The 17,021-nt window shown below is 47.7% G+C and overlaps 1 protein-coding gene across 1 annotated transcript in view; it reads left to right on the top strand.

Moving 5' to 3' along the window:
• Positions 1-7,940: 7,940 nt before the first annotated feature.
• The window catches only part of Itgb3 (integrin, beta 3 (platelet glycoprotein IIIa, antigen CD61)), a 42,063-nt gene continuing 32,982 nt past the window's right edge, over positions 7,941-17,021 (top strand). The window contains exons 1-4 of the mRNA XM_005402248.2: positions 7,941-8,088; positions 8,551-8,636; positions 14,449-14,644; positions 15,461-15,713. Of these exons, the coding sequence (XP_005402305.1) occupies positions 7,956-8,088; positions 8,551-8,636; positions 14,449-14,644; positions 15,461-15,713 (668 nt within the window). The 5' untranslated portion in view covers positions 7,941-7,955. The remainder of the gene's footprint in view (positions 8,089-8,550; positions 8,637-14,448; positions 14,645-15,460; positions 15,714-17,021) is intronic.

The following is a 17,021-nucleotide window of genomic DNA, read 5'->3' as shown; positions in this document are numbered from 1 at the left end:
GTTATCATTTAATTGTAGAAACTGTCTAATTTCTTCTTTAATTTAATCTGTGACCCCTTGGTTGTTCGGGAGGGTGCTATTTAGTTTCCTTGTGTTTTTGAAGTTCTTGTGGTTGTTTTTGCCACTGATTTCCAACTTCATTGTACTATGGTCTGATAATATGCATGGGGTAATTTCTGTTCCTTTGTGATAATGCATGCTCTATGGGCTAGTGTGTGGTCTAGTTTGGAGAGCATCCCATGTGCAGCTGAGAAGAATGTGTATTCTGATACTGTGGAGTGGAACACTGTGTAGACATCTACTAAGTCCATTTGTTCAAAAGTTTGGTTCAGTTCTCATAGTTCGTTGTGGAACTTTTGTCTAGTTTATCTGTCTTTTTGTGATGATGGAGTATGGAGATCCCCCAAAACAACTGTATTAGGACTTACTTGATTTTTCATGCCCATTAACATTTGTTCTATATAAGTTGGGTACACTGGTATTTGTTATCTCTTCCTCTTGGGTTCTTCCCTTTACAAGGATGTGGCGTCCTTCTTTGTCTCTCTTAATCAGTCTTGGCTTGAAATTCACTTCATCTGCAAGTAGAATATCTACCCCTGCTTTTTTCTGGGTTTCTGTGGCATGGAGTACTGCTTTCCATCCTTTGACTTTCAGTCTATAAATTTCTTTTTGAATTAATCGTGTTTCTTGTATGCAGCGTATTGTTGGATCTTGCTTCTTGATACATTCTGCTAGTCTGTGTCTTTTGATTGGTGAACTGAGACCGCTAACATTGATGATTATAACTGATACATATTGACTTACCCTTGTCATGTTACTTTCCTGTTGTTGGCTACCCCCTTTTTCCCTTCTCTCTGTTTAACTGTTTGCCTTGCCTGGTGGTTTCCTTCTGTTGGGGTTCATGGAGTTTTAGTCCTTGTTATCTCCTTCTAAAATGTCCTTCAAAACATTTTGGAGTGCTGGTTTGGTGGTTATAAATTTCTTCAGATGGTCTTTGTCATGGAAGTATCTTATTTCTCCATCAGTTTTGGAAGATAGTTTTGTGGGGTACATCAATCTGGGTTGAAGGGTATTTTCCTTTAGAACTTGAAATATTTCATTCCAAGGTCTCCTTGACTTGAGGCTGTGTGCTGAGAAGTCACCTGTGATTCTGATGGATTTTCCTTTATAGGCGATTTGTTTCTTTTCCCTAGCAGGTTTTAAGATTTTATTCTTGTGTTGAATTTCTGGAATCTTGACTATGATATGCCTGGCTTTAGATATTTTTGACTGTGGCTAATTGGAGTTCTATGTGCCTCACTTACTGTATTTCAAATTCTTTTTCCCTATGAGAGGTGTATTCTGCCATGATGTCTGTGAACAGTTTTTTTAAATATCATTTGTGCTATCTCCTGGCTTGTCATTGACTCGAATCAATCTTAAGTTATTTTTCTTTGCATCATCTAGCAGCTTCTGAACTGATTTCTCATGTTCCCTTGCCATTTTTACAGAGTCTTTCTTTTCATGATCACTAACTGCAAGCTTGTCTTCTATATCTGAGATCCTGTTCTCACATTGGCTTAATTTGCGGCAGATACTTTCGATGGAATTTTTATTCTCCTGGATATCTACTTGAATTTCTTTTGTATGCTAAACATTCAAGGCTTCCATACTTTTCTTAAGCTCCTCTAGTTTTTGGCTGTATCTGCTTTAGTCATTAAGCACGGTTTTCATTGTGGACACCATCTCTGAAGTTATCTGAGGAATTATTTCTGATTTGATTTTTTTCTAGATCCTCATTCAGTTGCTTTGTTGTTACCACTTCAGAGAGGCCAGATGGGAGACTCTGAGACTATTCTACCTCATTGCCCTCAGGGTTTTTCTTTGGTGAACTAGACATCTGGAGTTGCGTCTTATTTAAGTGTCTTCTCATTTTCTTTTCTTGTTTTAGCTTAATTCCTGGAGTGCTGCTTGTAAATTGCCTTTGGTGGATTGCTTTATTGCTAGTATTTAAACCCTTAGGAAATAACTACTTCTCTCAGGTATCTTCCAGGTATAACTGGTTTTTGGGTTTTGAGTCTGTTGCAAGATCCTACTTCTTCAGTGTGTTGGAGATGAGAAGTTGCTGCCTGTTTGGCCCAGCCCCTGGTTCTTTGGCACTGTGCCACAGTAGTTTCTATGACCCTTAGTCAATCTCAGTCTTGGAATACCAGGAAGAATAGTTGTTTAGAACAATTATATCACTTTTGGCTAAAGTGGTACCATGAGCACTAACAGTAGGAACAATCACAGCCTAGAAAATGGCAAACTGAGGTTGCCATTAATTTGCCATCTTTAACCATATGAACTAGATTTGTAGTTATATAACAAAATCTAAAACAGACCAGAAAATTATATGCAGTATACAAGTCCTTAATATGTCAATTTTACACTCAGAGGTTAAAATTTAAAAGGGATTAGGGAGAAATAGAGATGTAGAAGAAGAGGAAAAGATTAGAAGTAAGGCTGATTCCAGAGGGGGAATCACACTAACTTTGGGAAACTGGTGCGGAAGACTGGAGGGAAACAGCGAAGGAAAAGGTAAAAGGAAGAGCAGAACAGAACCACAACCACAAAGAGGCTAGAAACCATGTTCACACTCATATAAAAACAAGATCAAACAATGGAGGAGAAAAACAAATGAACAAAAAACAAAAACAAAACCACCACCACCACCACAGCAAAAAACAAGAGAGAGAGAGAAAAAAAGTCCACTTCCAGGTATGCCTCTGCTGTCACCGGTAAACAGTGTGGGGAGACAGGGTCCCTGATCCATGCTGATCTAATCCAGCAATCCAGCAGTAGCTTTTGGTGGGGTAGTGGATAATCTCAGAGCGCCTGCACTTCTGGCTGAGACCAGACTCATTCGGCCTGCAGCTGTCAGTGCACCTGCCATGGGCTTTAGCCCAGCTGGGAGCTGCTAGATGGAGCCAGGAGCTGCTCTGAGTTCTGAGCTCAGCCAGCCCCTCCCCAAGATAGCTCCAGGCCAACTGCTGTCTTGAGCAGGACGGGATGACTGAGTCCTCAGCACTCACCACTAGCTAGTGCAATCCTTCATGTCTGCTGCTTCCCTCCAGGGCTGCGTCTCTCCGTGCATGCCTCTGGGGTCGCCAGTAGTCACTGTGTGTCTGCAGGTTTTATTTGCTCCTCTGGTGCAGTGAGTCCCATCTCAGGGAGAAGGTGCCTCCGGCTACGTCCTCTCTCTTCCTTGGAATTCCTCCCTTTACTCTCTCTGTGGGCTTGACTTCACATCTCAAATCCCTCCTGGGTCCAGGGCACCCACTTCCCTTCCTTTTGTCTTCCTCACACTGCTATATCCCAGCGTCTGGAGGGCAACTCTCAGAGAGGCTCTTTCTCTGCTGCTTACCAGTCCGCCATCTTGGTGGCATAGCCTGTTTTTGTGTTTTGAGACGGTCTCACTATGTGGTTCAGGCTGGCCTTGAACTCATTATGTAGCTCAGGCTGACCTTGAACATGTGGGGATCCTCCTGCCTCAGCTTTCCGAGTGCTGGGATTGTAGGCATGCACCATTACCCCTGGCCAGGCTGTTATTATTACTTTTTTATTTTCAGTTCATGCAAAGTGTTTCAGGGTAGTGTCCTTCAAAATTATACCATATATACTATAGAAATACAAGTCCATTTTTGCTAGTTTTGTGGGGATGCTGTAACAAAGTACTACAAACTAGGTGGCTTAAAACAACAGAGAAAACTTATTCTGTCTGGAGGATTAAAACCTGAAGTCAGAGTGCCAGCAGGACCATGCTTTCTGAGACGCGGGTAGAATTCTGCCTTGCCTCTTCCTACCTTTCGGAATCAGACCGATGTGCCAAACCACAGCCTTCTACTTCTACTTTCCAGGCATGCTTCTTGGCTGGCTTTGCTTCTCTTTTTGTGCTTTGGTGGCGGCTGGCAGTCCTAGGTGTTCCTTGGCTTCCGGCTGCAATGCTGCAGTTTCTGCCTCTGTCACCACATGGCTTTCTCTGCGGATGTTTTGTTCACCTGATGTTTCCTCTTCTTATAAGGGCACCAGTCATGTTGGGTTAGTGCTCACCCCATGACCTCATCTTGATAAACTCTGCAAAGACCTTCGTTCCAAATAAGGCCACATTCCCGTGGGTACTGGGGTGTTAAGTCATCAACATACCTTTTTGGGGAATAAAATTCCACTATTACATACTTTAACATTGGTAGAGGAAAATTATACAAAAATGTTTTCCAATGCTAAATACTGTGTTTAATTGGTTCCGATGCACTTTTAAAAGACTGAAAACCTCTGAAATCAGATACATCTTATATCCCTAGTGTTAGATTTGAGGAAATTTGTTTGTATTTTTTAGTGCTTACGGTAGTATGTCCTGGAGCTTTTTGCTCAGAGCACAGAGGTGTTTATTGCCTTAAACTTGACCGTCTTCCTCCTTCCTGTTCCTTGGTTACTGAGCTTTGGCTACCTTTAAGGAAGAAACTAAAGTACAGTAAAATTTCTTTACAACTTTGATGTAGAGAAACCACTTGTGTATACGCAGGGCAATTAACATGAGACACTTTGTGCTTTGATGAGTCATGCAGCCAGGTGACCTCAATGAGAGATCAGGCGCTGAATCACCCAGGGTCCCTGTGGACCTAACTGGGGTGTGGCCAGAGGTCAGGGGGTCCAAGCCAGGAGTCCGCTCTGGCAGAGAGTAAGAGAGATGTCCTTAGTGTTGCAGTACAGACCTCCTCCTTTCCCGATGATTACGGTGGACTCTGACTTAGAATCTTCTGTCTTGAAGTCCCCGGCCTCATCAGGGTGGCTTATCCCTGCGTTCTGACATCCTGCCTCGTTGAACAGCCTGTCCTCAACATAGTCCTCACTGACGCAGCATGACTTCCACCGCTTCCAGCTCCGTTTTTGTGTTTCCTTTTTTTCTCCTCTATTTTTCCCACTCTTTGTCTCTCTTATGACTCTGTGAATCAGACCGATGTTCCAAACCACAGCCTTCTACTTCTACTTTCCAGGCATGCTTCTTGGCTGGCTTTGCTTCTCTTTTTCTATTGGACTTCTTTTCTTGGCCATCCTTCCTAGATTGGATTATTATTATTATTTTTTTTGGTACCAGGAATCGAATTCAGGACCTTACGCTTGCCAGGCAGGTGCTGTGCCACTGAGCTATATCTCTGGCCCTTCGACTGGATTTTTTTGAGATAGGGTTTCGCTATGTAGTTCAGGCTGGCCTTGACCTCACTGTGCACACCAGGTTGGCCTTGAACTATGACGATCCTCCTGCCTCAGCCTCCAGAGTGCTAGGATTACAGGCATGTATCACTATGTCCAGACCCTAGATTGGATTTTTGAACCTAATATTCCTGACTCCATTTAGAAGCCAGTTTGGACAACTGGTCATTTTACCTTAGCTTGATACTGCCTCTGCACTGCCCTCACCCTCCCTGTTCAGGACATACACTAGACTTTGTGTCTAGTGTTCTATAAAATGGGGTCTTCAAGAAATACTAAGAAAATTAAAACCCTCACTTGTCCTACGCAGTTTGAGGTTAAGGATGAAAACAGCAACTACAAAAAACAGCAACTATAGTAGCTGCATTTATTGAACCCTTTCTGTGTGCCAGCTGTTGTGTTCAAGAATATTTCAGACCTTGCATCATTTCATCCTTCTAACTGCCCTGTAAGGACCAGACCCACTCACCTTGTTTTGCGGCTCTGGCTAACCTGTTAGAAGAAAGCGACTGTAGGATTTTCCCATTCTTTTCAATGACATTCTGGTGAGGATCCCCTCTGCTTCCTCAGGACCACCTCTGGGCCCCAGAGGCTGAGCAGGAACACCAGCTTTATGAATGACTGGAAACAGAGGCCCGGGCTCCTTCCACAAACTCGGGAGGGAGGGGCAGCTGCAGAGCAGCAACTGCTTGTATCAGCCTGGGCCCAATTTGGAGACTTCTGAGTCAGTCACTTTCAACCTCCGTGTTCCAGGGAAACTCCCCTTGGTGCGGGCCTTGGTTGAGGGTGTTATGGGGGGATCATTTGTTCTCATGAAGTCAACCCGTGATTCATTAAAAAGAACGGATTAAAAAGTGCTGGGTAACCATGACTCCCAGGCATGACTTCCTAAAGAGCAGAGCTCAGCAGCCCAGCTCATCTTCTGAGGAAGGGGGCTGTTGGTACACTGGGAGGGGCCTGATGTTTTTTAAACATCTGGTAAGTTTTCTATTGTGGCTGCCAGTCAGGGACCGAAGAAAATGCTAATTTAAGAATGAATGGCTGAATAAAAGGATAGACTGGGAAAAATTTTCGAAAACAAGTCGACAGCACTCGCACCTCCCGCGGTCCTCTTCTGTCTTTTAACTCTTCTGTGGTCGCCTATGCTTCTGTTCTCCCTAATGAACATCAGTGGGGTTTTGTCCAGCATTATCCTGCTGGGTGCCGATCCCCGCGGAAACGCCTCTCAGAACTCTTCTGACAGGGAAGGAAAGGGAGGCTATGGTTGTGTTTGCCTGGGGAAAGAACAGCTGTGGGGCTGAGATAGGGCTAGGGAGCCCTTGCCCAGAGAAGCCTTAGGTTGTACTCTTGGTTTTGAAGTTTAAGACATTCTGAATGTGGTAGCTCTGGGAAGACCAGGTATCTTTCTTCTGTCATAGGCATTGCCTTACCGGTGATCTTGATGTTTTGGGCCCAGGCCTGGAACCGGTGCCGTAGTTCCTAGCCCACAGTGCTGACACCTGGCTGCTAAGGCTGTAGTCAAGTCAGAGTGTGGAACTGCGGAAGTTACGCATGGTCTATAGCAGCATCCCATTATCCTCCCACTGTGGTATTTTGGAGTTGAAAGAGGTCTTTAGACAGACTCAAGGCTCCAAGGGAACCTGGAGCTTCTAGGAGGTGTATCAGGGATTCCACATATAATCTAGTGTTTTGGAGAGAACAATGAAAGTTGAAATCAAGGAACCCATTTACACATTTTATATTAGAATTCTATGTATAATTTTGAGAAGGGGACCCATTTGCTTAAATACTAGACAAAATTGATCTAGTTCACTACCTTTCAGTTGGCTCCAATATATATTTACTGATTATCTCCTTTGAATAAGGGCTGGGGCTGGTCTGGGCCAGGCAGGGCACCTGGCAAGGTACTTAAAAATATTGGGTGGTAGCTCCATTAAGGCAGGTAATACTTAAATAATTACAATACGGTAGGAAAATGGTAGGAATTGAAGAAAGTGAGGCTGAGAGGAGTTAAATAAGTCACCCAAGAATGCACACTCTGCTAAATTGTATCTGTACCTTTTCTGTTAGATCCTTCTGCCCTCATACTTGCTGTTAAAGTATAATTTTCTTCCCCCACTTCCTTCGTTCTTTCATTCCTTACTTCCTTCGTTCTTTCCCTCCTTTGCCCTCTAGGTCATTTTCTGAATGTATTTTTGTCCAAGTGTTGGGATGGAGGGAATTCAATCACACCATAATAAAATAAACCGAGCTATTTGGCGAGATGAGAAGTTCTGGAGATACTGGGGAACCTCTAACATAGGATGAGCTCCCCAGGAAGATTTGCTGGTCTTAACAGTGAGGGTCAGAGGAATCCCTTTAGAAAACTGGAGAAAGGAACTGCCAGGATAACTGGGGTCATGGGGAAGAGCGGATCTTCCTTCAGCTGCTCCTGGTACCGAAAAGGGCCTCCTTCCAGGGTCACTACGGGACGAGGGGTCTTTACTTGGCTGAGGCCAGAAGGCTAAGCTAGCGGGAGGCTTTAGGGCTATTTCGTTCCCTCTGGCTGCCTCTGCTCTTCCCTCTCAGCCTTTTCTCTGCCCTTTGTCGGTATGAGGATTGTTCACGTTTGAATGGCAGCTTGTAGTGTCCCCCTTGCCTCATTAACTTCTCGCACAAGTCTCGGGAGAGAGATATATTCTCTCATGAAGATTAGGTGAGTTGCCCATGGCCGTGACATAGTAATGAGGGCATTCAGAACCCAAACACGGACCTCCCTTCCAGCTCCCAAGTTCCACGTTCTTCTAGCTCATACCAGTCCACGCTTTCTAACATTTCCTTGGTTCTCCCAGGAGAATTTCACACTTGAATTCCAAGGTACGTGTCGTGAGAGAAACAGGATTTCACAAGGGTTGCTGTCCCCTAGGAAGCCGGTGGTACACGACCCCGGAAGTTATCCTGCGCGCTGCTTCCGCCGCGCCTAGGCTGTGCCTTAACGTTAGTGTACTGGCCGCGAGTCCTCTGTGCAGTGGCTGTGCGCATCACTAAGGTACTTGGAGAGGGCACACCGCCACGACTCTGCGTCTCATTCCATCTGCAGTGCGGGTGTCAAACCAGCTTCCTCCGCGGCTCAGCTTTGCCGCATCACTTGCCATCGCTGCGGCCTTGCGGCTCTTCCTTTCAGCAGCCTGCGTTCCGTACATGTCTGTGGCGTGGCTGGAACGTGCTCTGAACCCGAGAGCTGTAGACATGGATACCTAGGAAAGTGGGCAAGGCCGGGGCAGGCCAGAGATTCTGAGTAACACGTCAGGAACTAATGCTGTTTTTTCTCCGTTGCAGGGCCCAACATCTGTACCACACGAGGTGTGAGCTCCTGCCAGCAGTGTCTGGGTGTGAGTCCTGTGTGTGCCTGGTGCTCAGATGAGGTGAAAATCAAACACTTTACCTGTTTCCCTGGACTTTGATGCTTTTTATAGGAACAGACCCATGGCGTTCTCCCTTCTGAATGCACACCCCTTTGTCCTTTTGAGCAAGGCTGGGATGAATCCTTTCCAGTTTTGGATGGAGAGGGGGTGTCGTGGAGACATGGTAGAAATACCGTTCACTGGTTGTGGTGGCACATGCCTGTAATCCCGGCACTTGGGAGGCTGAGACAGGAGGATCACCATGAGTTTGAGACCAGCCTGGGCTACATAAGTGAGTTCAAGGCCAACATGCACTACTTAGCGGGACCCTGTCTTCAAACAAACAAATGCCATTCTAAGTCTACTGCGGATTCCCTACCCTAACCCATTTGGTTGTCCTTGTGACCTTGCTGTAATCACTGCTCCCCAGTAACACTCTTTGCTTGCTCTTCATTGGAGTAGAACATCCCAGGGAAGAGGTGACTCAGGTTGAGAAAGGAGGAGGTATTTGCTTCCTTCTTTCCCCTAGAATTTAAAAAAGACCAACAGGAGTCTTGCACTTGTACGTGTGTGGGGTGTTTAGTTGTAGGATCTTTTCTCTTCCTCTTATGATCAGACCTCTCTCCTTTTCTTTTCCTCCTCTCTTCCCTCTCGTGGGTGTCAATGAGAGGAGGAGGCGTGCCCGTCGCTGAGGGCGGAAGGGTGTCGGGAAGGGGTTAGCTGTGTCTGCGCAGAGGCTTTGTTGTGTCTGAAGCCCTAGGGAACGAGTGTGTCTGGGGAAATGGCTGTGTTTGTGGCTTTGGTGGGAATTTGGAGCTGACAAGAGCTGGTGGTGGTGGAGGGACGAACGCGGCTGGACAGATGCCCAGTGATTATGGGGTTTGAGGCTGAGTCACTGACTGCTGGCAGGTGGTTACCTGACTCCTGGCCTGGCTGCTCCTCAGCTTCTGGAGGCGTCCTCTTTGTCCTGCAGCGTGTCCTGGCCCTCCGCAGGCTTATGACAGCTCCAGTTGGGCCCCTCATTCTCTCTGTCTGATTCTCTTCCTGATCTGATAGGTTTCCTAAAAAGGCAACCTCCCGGGCAGGCTGGGGAGGAAGGGACTGGGAGGCTGTGTTTATCCCCCACAGGAGGGCTGCCAGAGCTGTGTGCGTGGAGGAGCTCAGCACGTGATTCTGCAGCATGGGGAACTGCTTCCAGAGGCGGCTGCCCAACATCTGGGCCACATTGACTTCATTTAGCAAATGAACTGGTCCCTGGGGCTGGAGGTGGGGGGTGAGGGGGAAGGGCGAGTCCTTCTCCGCCCCCACAGGGCGCCGCCCCTCTGGGCCGAGCTGGCTGCTCTAGTGCGATGATGCAGCTTCCTCCCTTCCCGTTTGCCATGTCCTCCTGCCTTTGGTCACCAACATGATATTAAGCTTTTTTTTTTTTTTTTTTTTTAAACGAGGAAGTTGCCTTTCTGCAGCAGAATTCTGGAAAGGAGGGAGCTGGGTGTGGAGGGTGTCTTGCTTGGATTGGATGGCTTGGAGCTAGCTGGAGCACGGTGGGAGCCAGAGCAGAAACCCAGGCGGCATTCAAAGGCTGTATCTTTTTCCTCTTTCCCTCCTTGTCAGGACAAAGCCAGAGAAAAGGCAGGTAACCCTGGCTCAGAGAGTCTGGGGAAGAAGGCCAGGAGAGAGCAGGGGCAAGGTGCAGGGGCAGCGTGAAAGTGTGTGGTAGGACTAGCCTACAAATGGAGTGGAGTCGGGAAACGGGTACCACTAGGATGAAAGAAAAGTAATAGGGGAGTTAAAAAGTCCGGTGGGATGTTCCCCAGGAGGGTGGTGTATAAGCGTGAGAGCAGAGGGAGCCGAGGGCTTAGCGAGTGACTCCAGCTATCACTACGCAAGAGGGGCGGGGTGGGAGAGGCCAGGCGGAGGAGCCTGGTGTGGGGCAAACTGTGTCTTCCAGGGAGGAAAGAGGAGGGCGCCACGGACTGCATGACTGGCGTCTTTTTCCTGAGGGAGCAGGACTTCCCCTGTATCGGCCAAGGTTACCTGCTCAAGGTGTCTTGGCTTTTGACTTAAAACCTAAAGACAGGGCTGGGGTGCAGCTCGGTGCCCCGGTCCCCGCTGCCGTGATGGTTGCAGGCAATGCTGGCGGTGCCTGGAAAAACAACTGGTTGGGCTCCGTTCTTACTGTCTTGTTCCTCAGGACAGTGGCTTTTGGGTGTGTGGAGTGATTGCTTGGCTGGGTAAAGGGAAAACACAGCCAGAATGAATGAGTGTGGTGTTTGGGCCCATCTGCACAGGGTGTGTTCTTGGAGAGTTCGACACTGGCCCGGGTTGGGGTGGTGGGCTGTCTCTGCTCTGTACGTGTAGCAAAGACTCCAGTTTCATGCGGAGCTTCGACTTGCAGTCGTGGCCTCAGTGGCACCATGCTGGAGTCTAAACTGTCTCAAGCTGTTCTGATGGTGAGGAGCGGCCGAGAAGCTTGTTAAAAATAAAGGTTTCCAGGCTGAACTCTGGACGTGTTGCATCAGAAAGGGTTGTTAGGACGGCAAGTTGGACAAACAGTGCTGATTGAAGGGGCTGGTTATTGGTCAAGGTGCATAGAAGTGGAGTTAAGGTTGCCCAATAAATGCAGAACACCCAATTAAACTGGGACCAAAAATCAAGACATTGTTAGCATGAGTATGTCCCACACTGCCGTGTTTGGGGACCCTAGGGTAGAAAGAAGTGCTAGACACTGGTACACAGAACTGAGTACGTATTGGAAGGTGGCCAGCTCATACCTAGTCGGACGCCCAGAGATGAAAGATGAAGAGGGATTGAGTCTAGCAAAGTAGAGGACTGCAATAGCTCTTCCTTCTTGTTTTCTTTCTCACAACTGTAGGGAAAGGTATAGATCACTCTTTCAGTTCTTTTTAGTTGCTAACATAATTTTATTCTGCTCTTTTTTCTACTTACAAGTTTGGAGATTAAATGTCCATTTTGAGAGCTATGTTGTTGTTGTTTACAAAAATAAGTTGCACCAAAAGGATAATTTGAAGAGCTTTCATCTTCTTGTAAACAATAAAGTGTGATCAGCAACAACTATAAAACACTTCTGTCTTCTTTTTTGCCCTGTCCATGTTCTCTGTCTGCATGATCAAGCGATTATTTGCACTCAGTGGGTAAGCCCGTCAAGACAACTTAATTTATTTGTGTTGGAGATGTTCTGGTAGCTCTCTGGAGTAAAATACCCAGGCATCTTACCCTTTGCTATCATCCAAGGAATGCGTATGCAGTGACCATAGTAGTTACAATGACAGTTGTAGAAGACGCATCCTTATTTGCTTGGATTTGTTTATAGTGTATCCAAAAGGATTCAAGTATATTTGACTCAGATTGAGATTTTTGTATTTTGAAAGCATGTCACATTCAGTCTCACTGTATTCCCTGACCAACCCTGTGAAATAGGTAGCATAATGACAGCTATTTATGCTGTACTTCCCCAACTTCCAAAATGGGATTAATGGGGAATGGTACCAGCAGCATGTGTCAGTCTCCAGGAAGTGGAGGTGATCTATTAATTGGCGCTGTACCTGGGCCGAAACCTCCCACTTCTGTGCTTGGGGTCTTCCCCTGGGCTTTGGCTCTTTGCTCTTTTTGTGTAATGTTCGGTTTCACAGGAAACTAGAACTTTAAAATTTATCCCTGGGCCGGGGATGTAGCTCAGTGGCACAGTGCCTGCCTGGCAAGCACAAGATGCTGAGTTCGACTCCTGGTACCAAAAAAAAAAAAAAAAATCCTTTTCTGGTTTTCCCTCTGAGTAGCCTGGAGACATCCCTTCTGCCACCTCAGCTTGGGTTATTCAGAAAGGGAATGTTGCTGGTGGGGGCTGAGGTCACTGCCTTGGTACCCCCTTGGGACAGGAGGCTGTCAGGGAGATCTGGGCTAATGAGTGGGCCTGTTACGTTCTAGACCTCTGACGTCAGTGACAGCAAAGGGAGGAAAGGAGAGGGAGGTAGGTTTTATTTTCCTGTGTTTATTTTTCTGAGGACACTCAGGCCAAGTCATCAGGACTGTCAGTGCATCTTAGCGCTAAGCCCTCTGCTAATTAGCCCGCTCCCATTAGAAGGTGGGAGTGAAATACCCGCTTGGGAACAGTGTCTGTCTTTGCTGACGTGAGGATAACCTATAGCTCGCTGTGCTCCTCAGCTCCCTGGCCTCCCCTCCCGTTTAGCCTCCGTCTTGTCCTGGGAAGGATCAGCTTTTCACAGCAGCGTCTTGTGATCCAACCATTGCCTTTTTGGGAAGGTTTTCTCTAGGCTTTGTGGGTGACTGGGATCGGAGACAAGATTGGAGTTTTTGTGAGTAAGAAAAAGATGCTTTCTGAGGGAGCAGGGTTGGGAGAGATGGGCGGGGACGAGAGGAGGCTGGGACACGCCGGAAATGCCCGGAAGTGCTCCGTAGGGCCACCGTGCTCCCTGGCCAGAGCTGGGCCGGGGAAGGAGATTCTCACCTCTGTCAGCGTGTGGGGTCTGCGGTGTCCACGTTGGGGTGTCTGTAGCCAGGGCGGTTAAGTGTTGTGCACTGGTTTCCACTGCCGAGCCTCTTCCTCCGCTCTCGTACCTGAGAAGCCCAGAGGAGGAAGGAAGCTGCAGAGCTGCAGAGGCTCTTTTCACGGCGTGCTTGCGCTGGGGCAGCCCTCATGCCGCTGCCCATGTCTGTCCCTGCGGGGCAGTCCTGCAGCGGATCAGAGGGGCTGCACTGGAGAGGACAGGGACTTCGAGCATTAGGAGGGGTTCTGAGCATAGGTGGCCCCCTATGGCCCTGTCCCTCTCCCGGGGTGTTAGCGCTGCCGGCGCGGGTGCACACGCTGGGGGGAAGGAATTCCCTTCCCCGCGCACATCCCCATTTGCAGCCCTCGGAGGAAGGGACTATTATTATTATTATTATTATTATTATTTCCCTAAAATAACTTACATTGTGGTAAAATACACACAGCAGAACTTACCATCCCCTCCACTGTTTAGGCACATGGGTTAGTGGTATCGAAAGCATTCGTACTGCTGTGAGAGCACGGCGGTTGCCACCCCAGAACTCCTCTCTTGGCCAGAGATCGAAACCCTACGCCCCTTGAACAACCAGACCCCATCTGTCCTTACCAGGCCCTGGCAGCCACCGTTCTGTTTCGTCTCTAGGAATCCGACTGTCCTGTGTGCCAGAGGAGGGTGTTACTTTCATGTGGTAGCTGAGGAGAGTAGGCCTGGAGAGTTGGTGTGACTTGCAGCAGTGCTGAGGTTTAGTCTGGGTGGGTCTACTCCTGTACCCTTGTCCTTTACCTTCCCCTTACTCCGCGCACCCCATCACTGGGCATGAGTCCTCGGTTGGGTGCTGGGTCTAACACAGCAGTTTCCAAATGGTTTTGACCTTCAACTATGGCAAGAAATACACTGCATGGCATTCTGTATTGTATGTGTTACACCCCACGCCCCAGTAAGTAAAAGTTTTACAAAACAAGACTTACTTTAACTATTTATATGTGTTGATACTATTCTGTTTCATTTTATTTAATGAAATGATGATGGAGAGCCGGTAAACTGGTCTTGAGCTCCACATGCTAGTCCAACAGGCATCTTCCTGTCCAGGCCCTCTTTTGATAAAGCTCATGAACAGGGACTCCCTTAGTCCTTCTGATACCTCAGTTTCCTCTTTCTACACGCAGTCCTAGGGGTTACCCAGGAACCACACCAGTTCATTTAGGCTGGTTTAGCTCCAAAGCATTGGGTAAGGAGACAGCAGGGCCTGCGGAGCACAGAGCTGTCACAGTTCTCATTGAGGGCCTTCCTCTTGGGCTCCTGTCTTACAGGACCTGCCTCTGAGCTCACCCCGCTGTAACCTGAAGGAAAATCTGCTGAAGGATAACTGTGCTCCGGACTCCATTGAGTTCCCGATCAGCGAGGTCCAAATCTTGGAAGCCAGACCCCTCAGCAACAAGGGCTCTGGCGACAGCTCTCAGATTACTCAAGTCAGTCCGCAGAGAATTGCTCTGCGGTTACGGCCAGGTAGGGATGGGACTCCCTGCAGGTAGAAAACTGGAGTGGATGGGCTAGAGCTGCGCGCGAGAGGTCTGCGCGGGAAATCTGATTAGCTCAGGATGGAGATGAGATGGGAAGAGAAGGATCGGGGCGGATGTGGGTGGAACGTGAAGAAAATGGGAATTGTTAGGATTTGAGTCAGAATACCTGAGTTTGGATGTGAACTCCGCCTTGGGAAAGCTACTTAACCCTTCTGACATAGCAGAAGTGCTCCTTGCTCTCCTCATGCCTGTTTTACCCAACTTATACCTCTGTATCGATGTGCAGATGTGATACAGGACGAGAAAGCAGCGTGGACACTCTTTTTTTTTTTTCCACTGGGGCAGGAGCACAGTGGCAGACAAAGTAGGGACAGAAGATCTTTGGAGAGAAGAAGGATTAGGCTAAGGGCCGCTGATTTTGGAAGTACTGGTTTTTGACTTTTCCCTTTGTACGAGGCATGTGTGGGGTGCTGTGGGATTCAGAGAAGGCCAGGATGCATTTCCTGTCTTTTACTGAGTCTGAGTGTAGTAGTTGTCAAAACCTCTGTGACTCTTGGGACCCAGGTGATTAGACAGATGGGGATTTAGACAGGGAAGAAAAATCTTAGAATGAAAAAGGAGAGGTTAAAAGTAGGAGGGTCAAGAGATTGGGAGAGGAAAAGAGTTGTAAAGGGAGAGAAGGGACTAGGGCTTTCCAGTTTGATTTGACCAAGCAATGTCTTAGTTCCAGATGTGTCCAGATCTATTTATTCAGTCTTACAGGGAAAAGAAGAGAAACAACTAACACCTTTCTGCTTTCTAGATGATTCGAAGAGGTTCTCTGTCCAAGTGCGGCAGGTGGAGGACTACCCTGTAGACATCTACTATTTGATGGACCTGTCTTACTCCATGAAGGATGATCTGAGGAGCATCCAGAACCTGGGTACCAAGCTGGCCTCGGAGATGCGCAAGCTCACAAGTAACCTGAGGATTGGCTTTGGGGCCTTTGTGGACAAGCCTGTATCACCGTACATGTACATCTCCCCACCGGAAGCCCTCAAAAACCCCTGTTATGAGTAAGTCCCTACGCCAGAATCCAGGGAAGCACTCCTCCCTTTGTCCAAATCCTGGATCCTGGGCCGGGGATATAGCTCAGCGGCATAAGTGCTTGCCTGGCAAGCCTGAAGTTATAAGTTCGATTTCCCATACCAAAAAAAAAAAACCATACCAAAAAAAAAACCAAACAAATCCTGGATCCTGTTTCTAGCTCGAGGGTCATTTTATTAGCCACTTTCCAGTCAAACCATAGCTCCTTTCTGCCTTGGTCTCTCTGTCTGGCAAATGGGCCAGCCTGCTGATCTGGTGGACTTGTTGTGCCAGGACAGCCCAAGGCTGCTTGGGGACCTAGAAAAAAACATCTATGAGCATCTTGGTCTTTGTTACAAATAAGAGAATGGGAGGGAAACGAGGTCAAAAGCAGAGGAGTTCCGCATCTGGGAGGACTGACGTTATTGTTGTCACTGTTCTCGTCATCAAAGGCTCGGATCCTGCAGGGTTAGAATGCAAGAAATTAAGCCCCAGAGGAATGTAAGAGTGGAAATGACATTTATCGAATCTTTGATCACGTGTGAATCGATGCATTTGTGCCCCAGGGGTTTTTTTTTGGTGCTGGTGGTGGGGATGGAGCCCAGGCGCTGCCACTGAGTGCCCCTGCCCTGTGCTTCTGCTTCACATTTTGGCTTATTGCTGAATGACTTACCTAAGTGGCAGAACTGTGCAAATCCATGTGTTCTGATATTTGAAGTGACGGTTACTAAGCCTGAGAAGATGGGAATTTACTTTTCAGTTTTCCAGCTTTCACGGTGTAGCTTTTAGCCTTCTGTGTGGGTTGTAAATTTCCCTAGTAAACACTTCAGCTATTGATTAGACAAACTGTGAGTCTGGGAACAGCAGCTCTCCTGTCTGACAGATCTGTTCATTTATTAACGGAATGGCAAAAAGGGCTTTGTTTTTTGATGGACTTTTGCCTCATTTTTACTGTAGAGAAATGTTAATCACAAGGTAACAGCAGCAACTCAGGCCCTACCGTTGTTTACACGTTTTACTCATGTAAGCCTTGCAGCACGCTTCTGAGATAGGTGCTGTCACGTCCCCGTTTCCCTGGCTAGGCTCGGGGAGGTGTGCCAAGGGTTCCAGGAGTGGGGTTTGAATACAGCCAGTCTGTTTCCCCAGCTCACCCTCCTGTCCCCTAAGCTCGCTGGAGGCCAGGTTGATGGGATGCCCTTGGGTAACTTGAAGGCTTTGGAGCCTGGGCTGTCCGGGTACTTGTGGTTGCACGAACCTGGCCTGGGCACGCTGCTGTCCTATTTGTCTCTCCCGTTCCC

This window comes from Chinchilla lanigera, unplaced genomic scaffold (genome assembly GCF_000276665.1).
Source record: "Chinchilla lanigera isolate Chin_1 unplaced genomic scaffold, ChiLan1.0 scaffold00077, whole genome shotgun sequence".
Lineage (NCBI taxonomy): Eukaryota > Metazoa > Chordata > Mammalia > Rodentia > Chinchillidae > Chinchilla > Chinchilla lanigera.
This window is presented reverse-complemented; position numbering and strand designations above follow the sequence as displayed.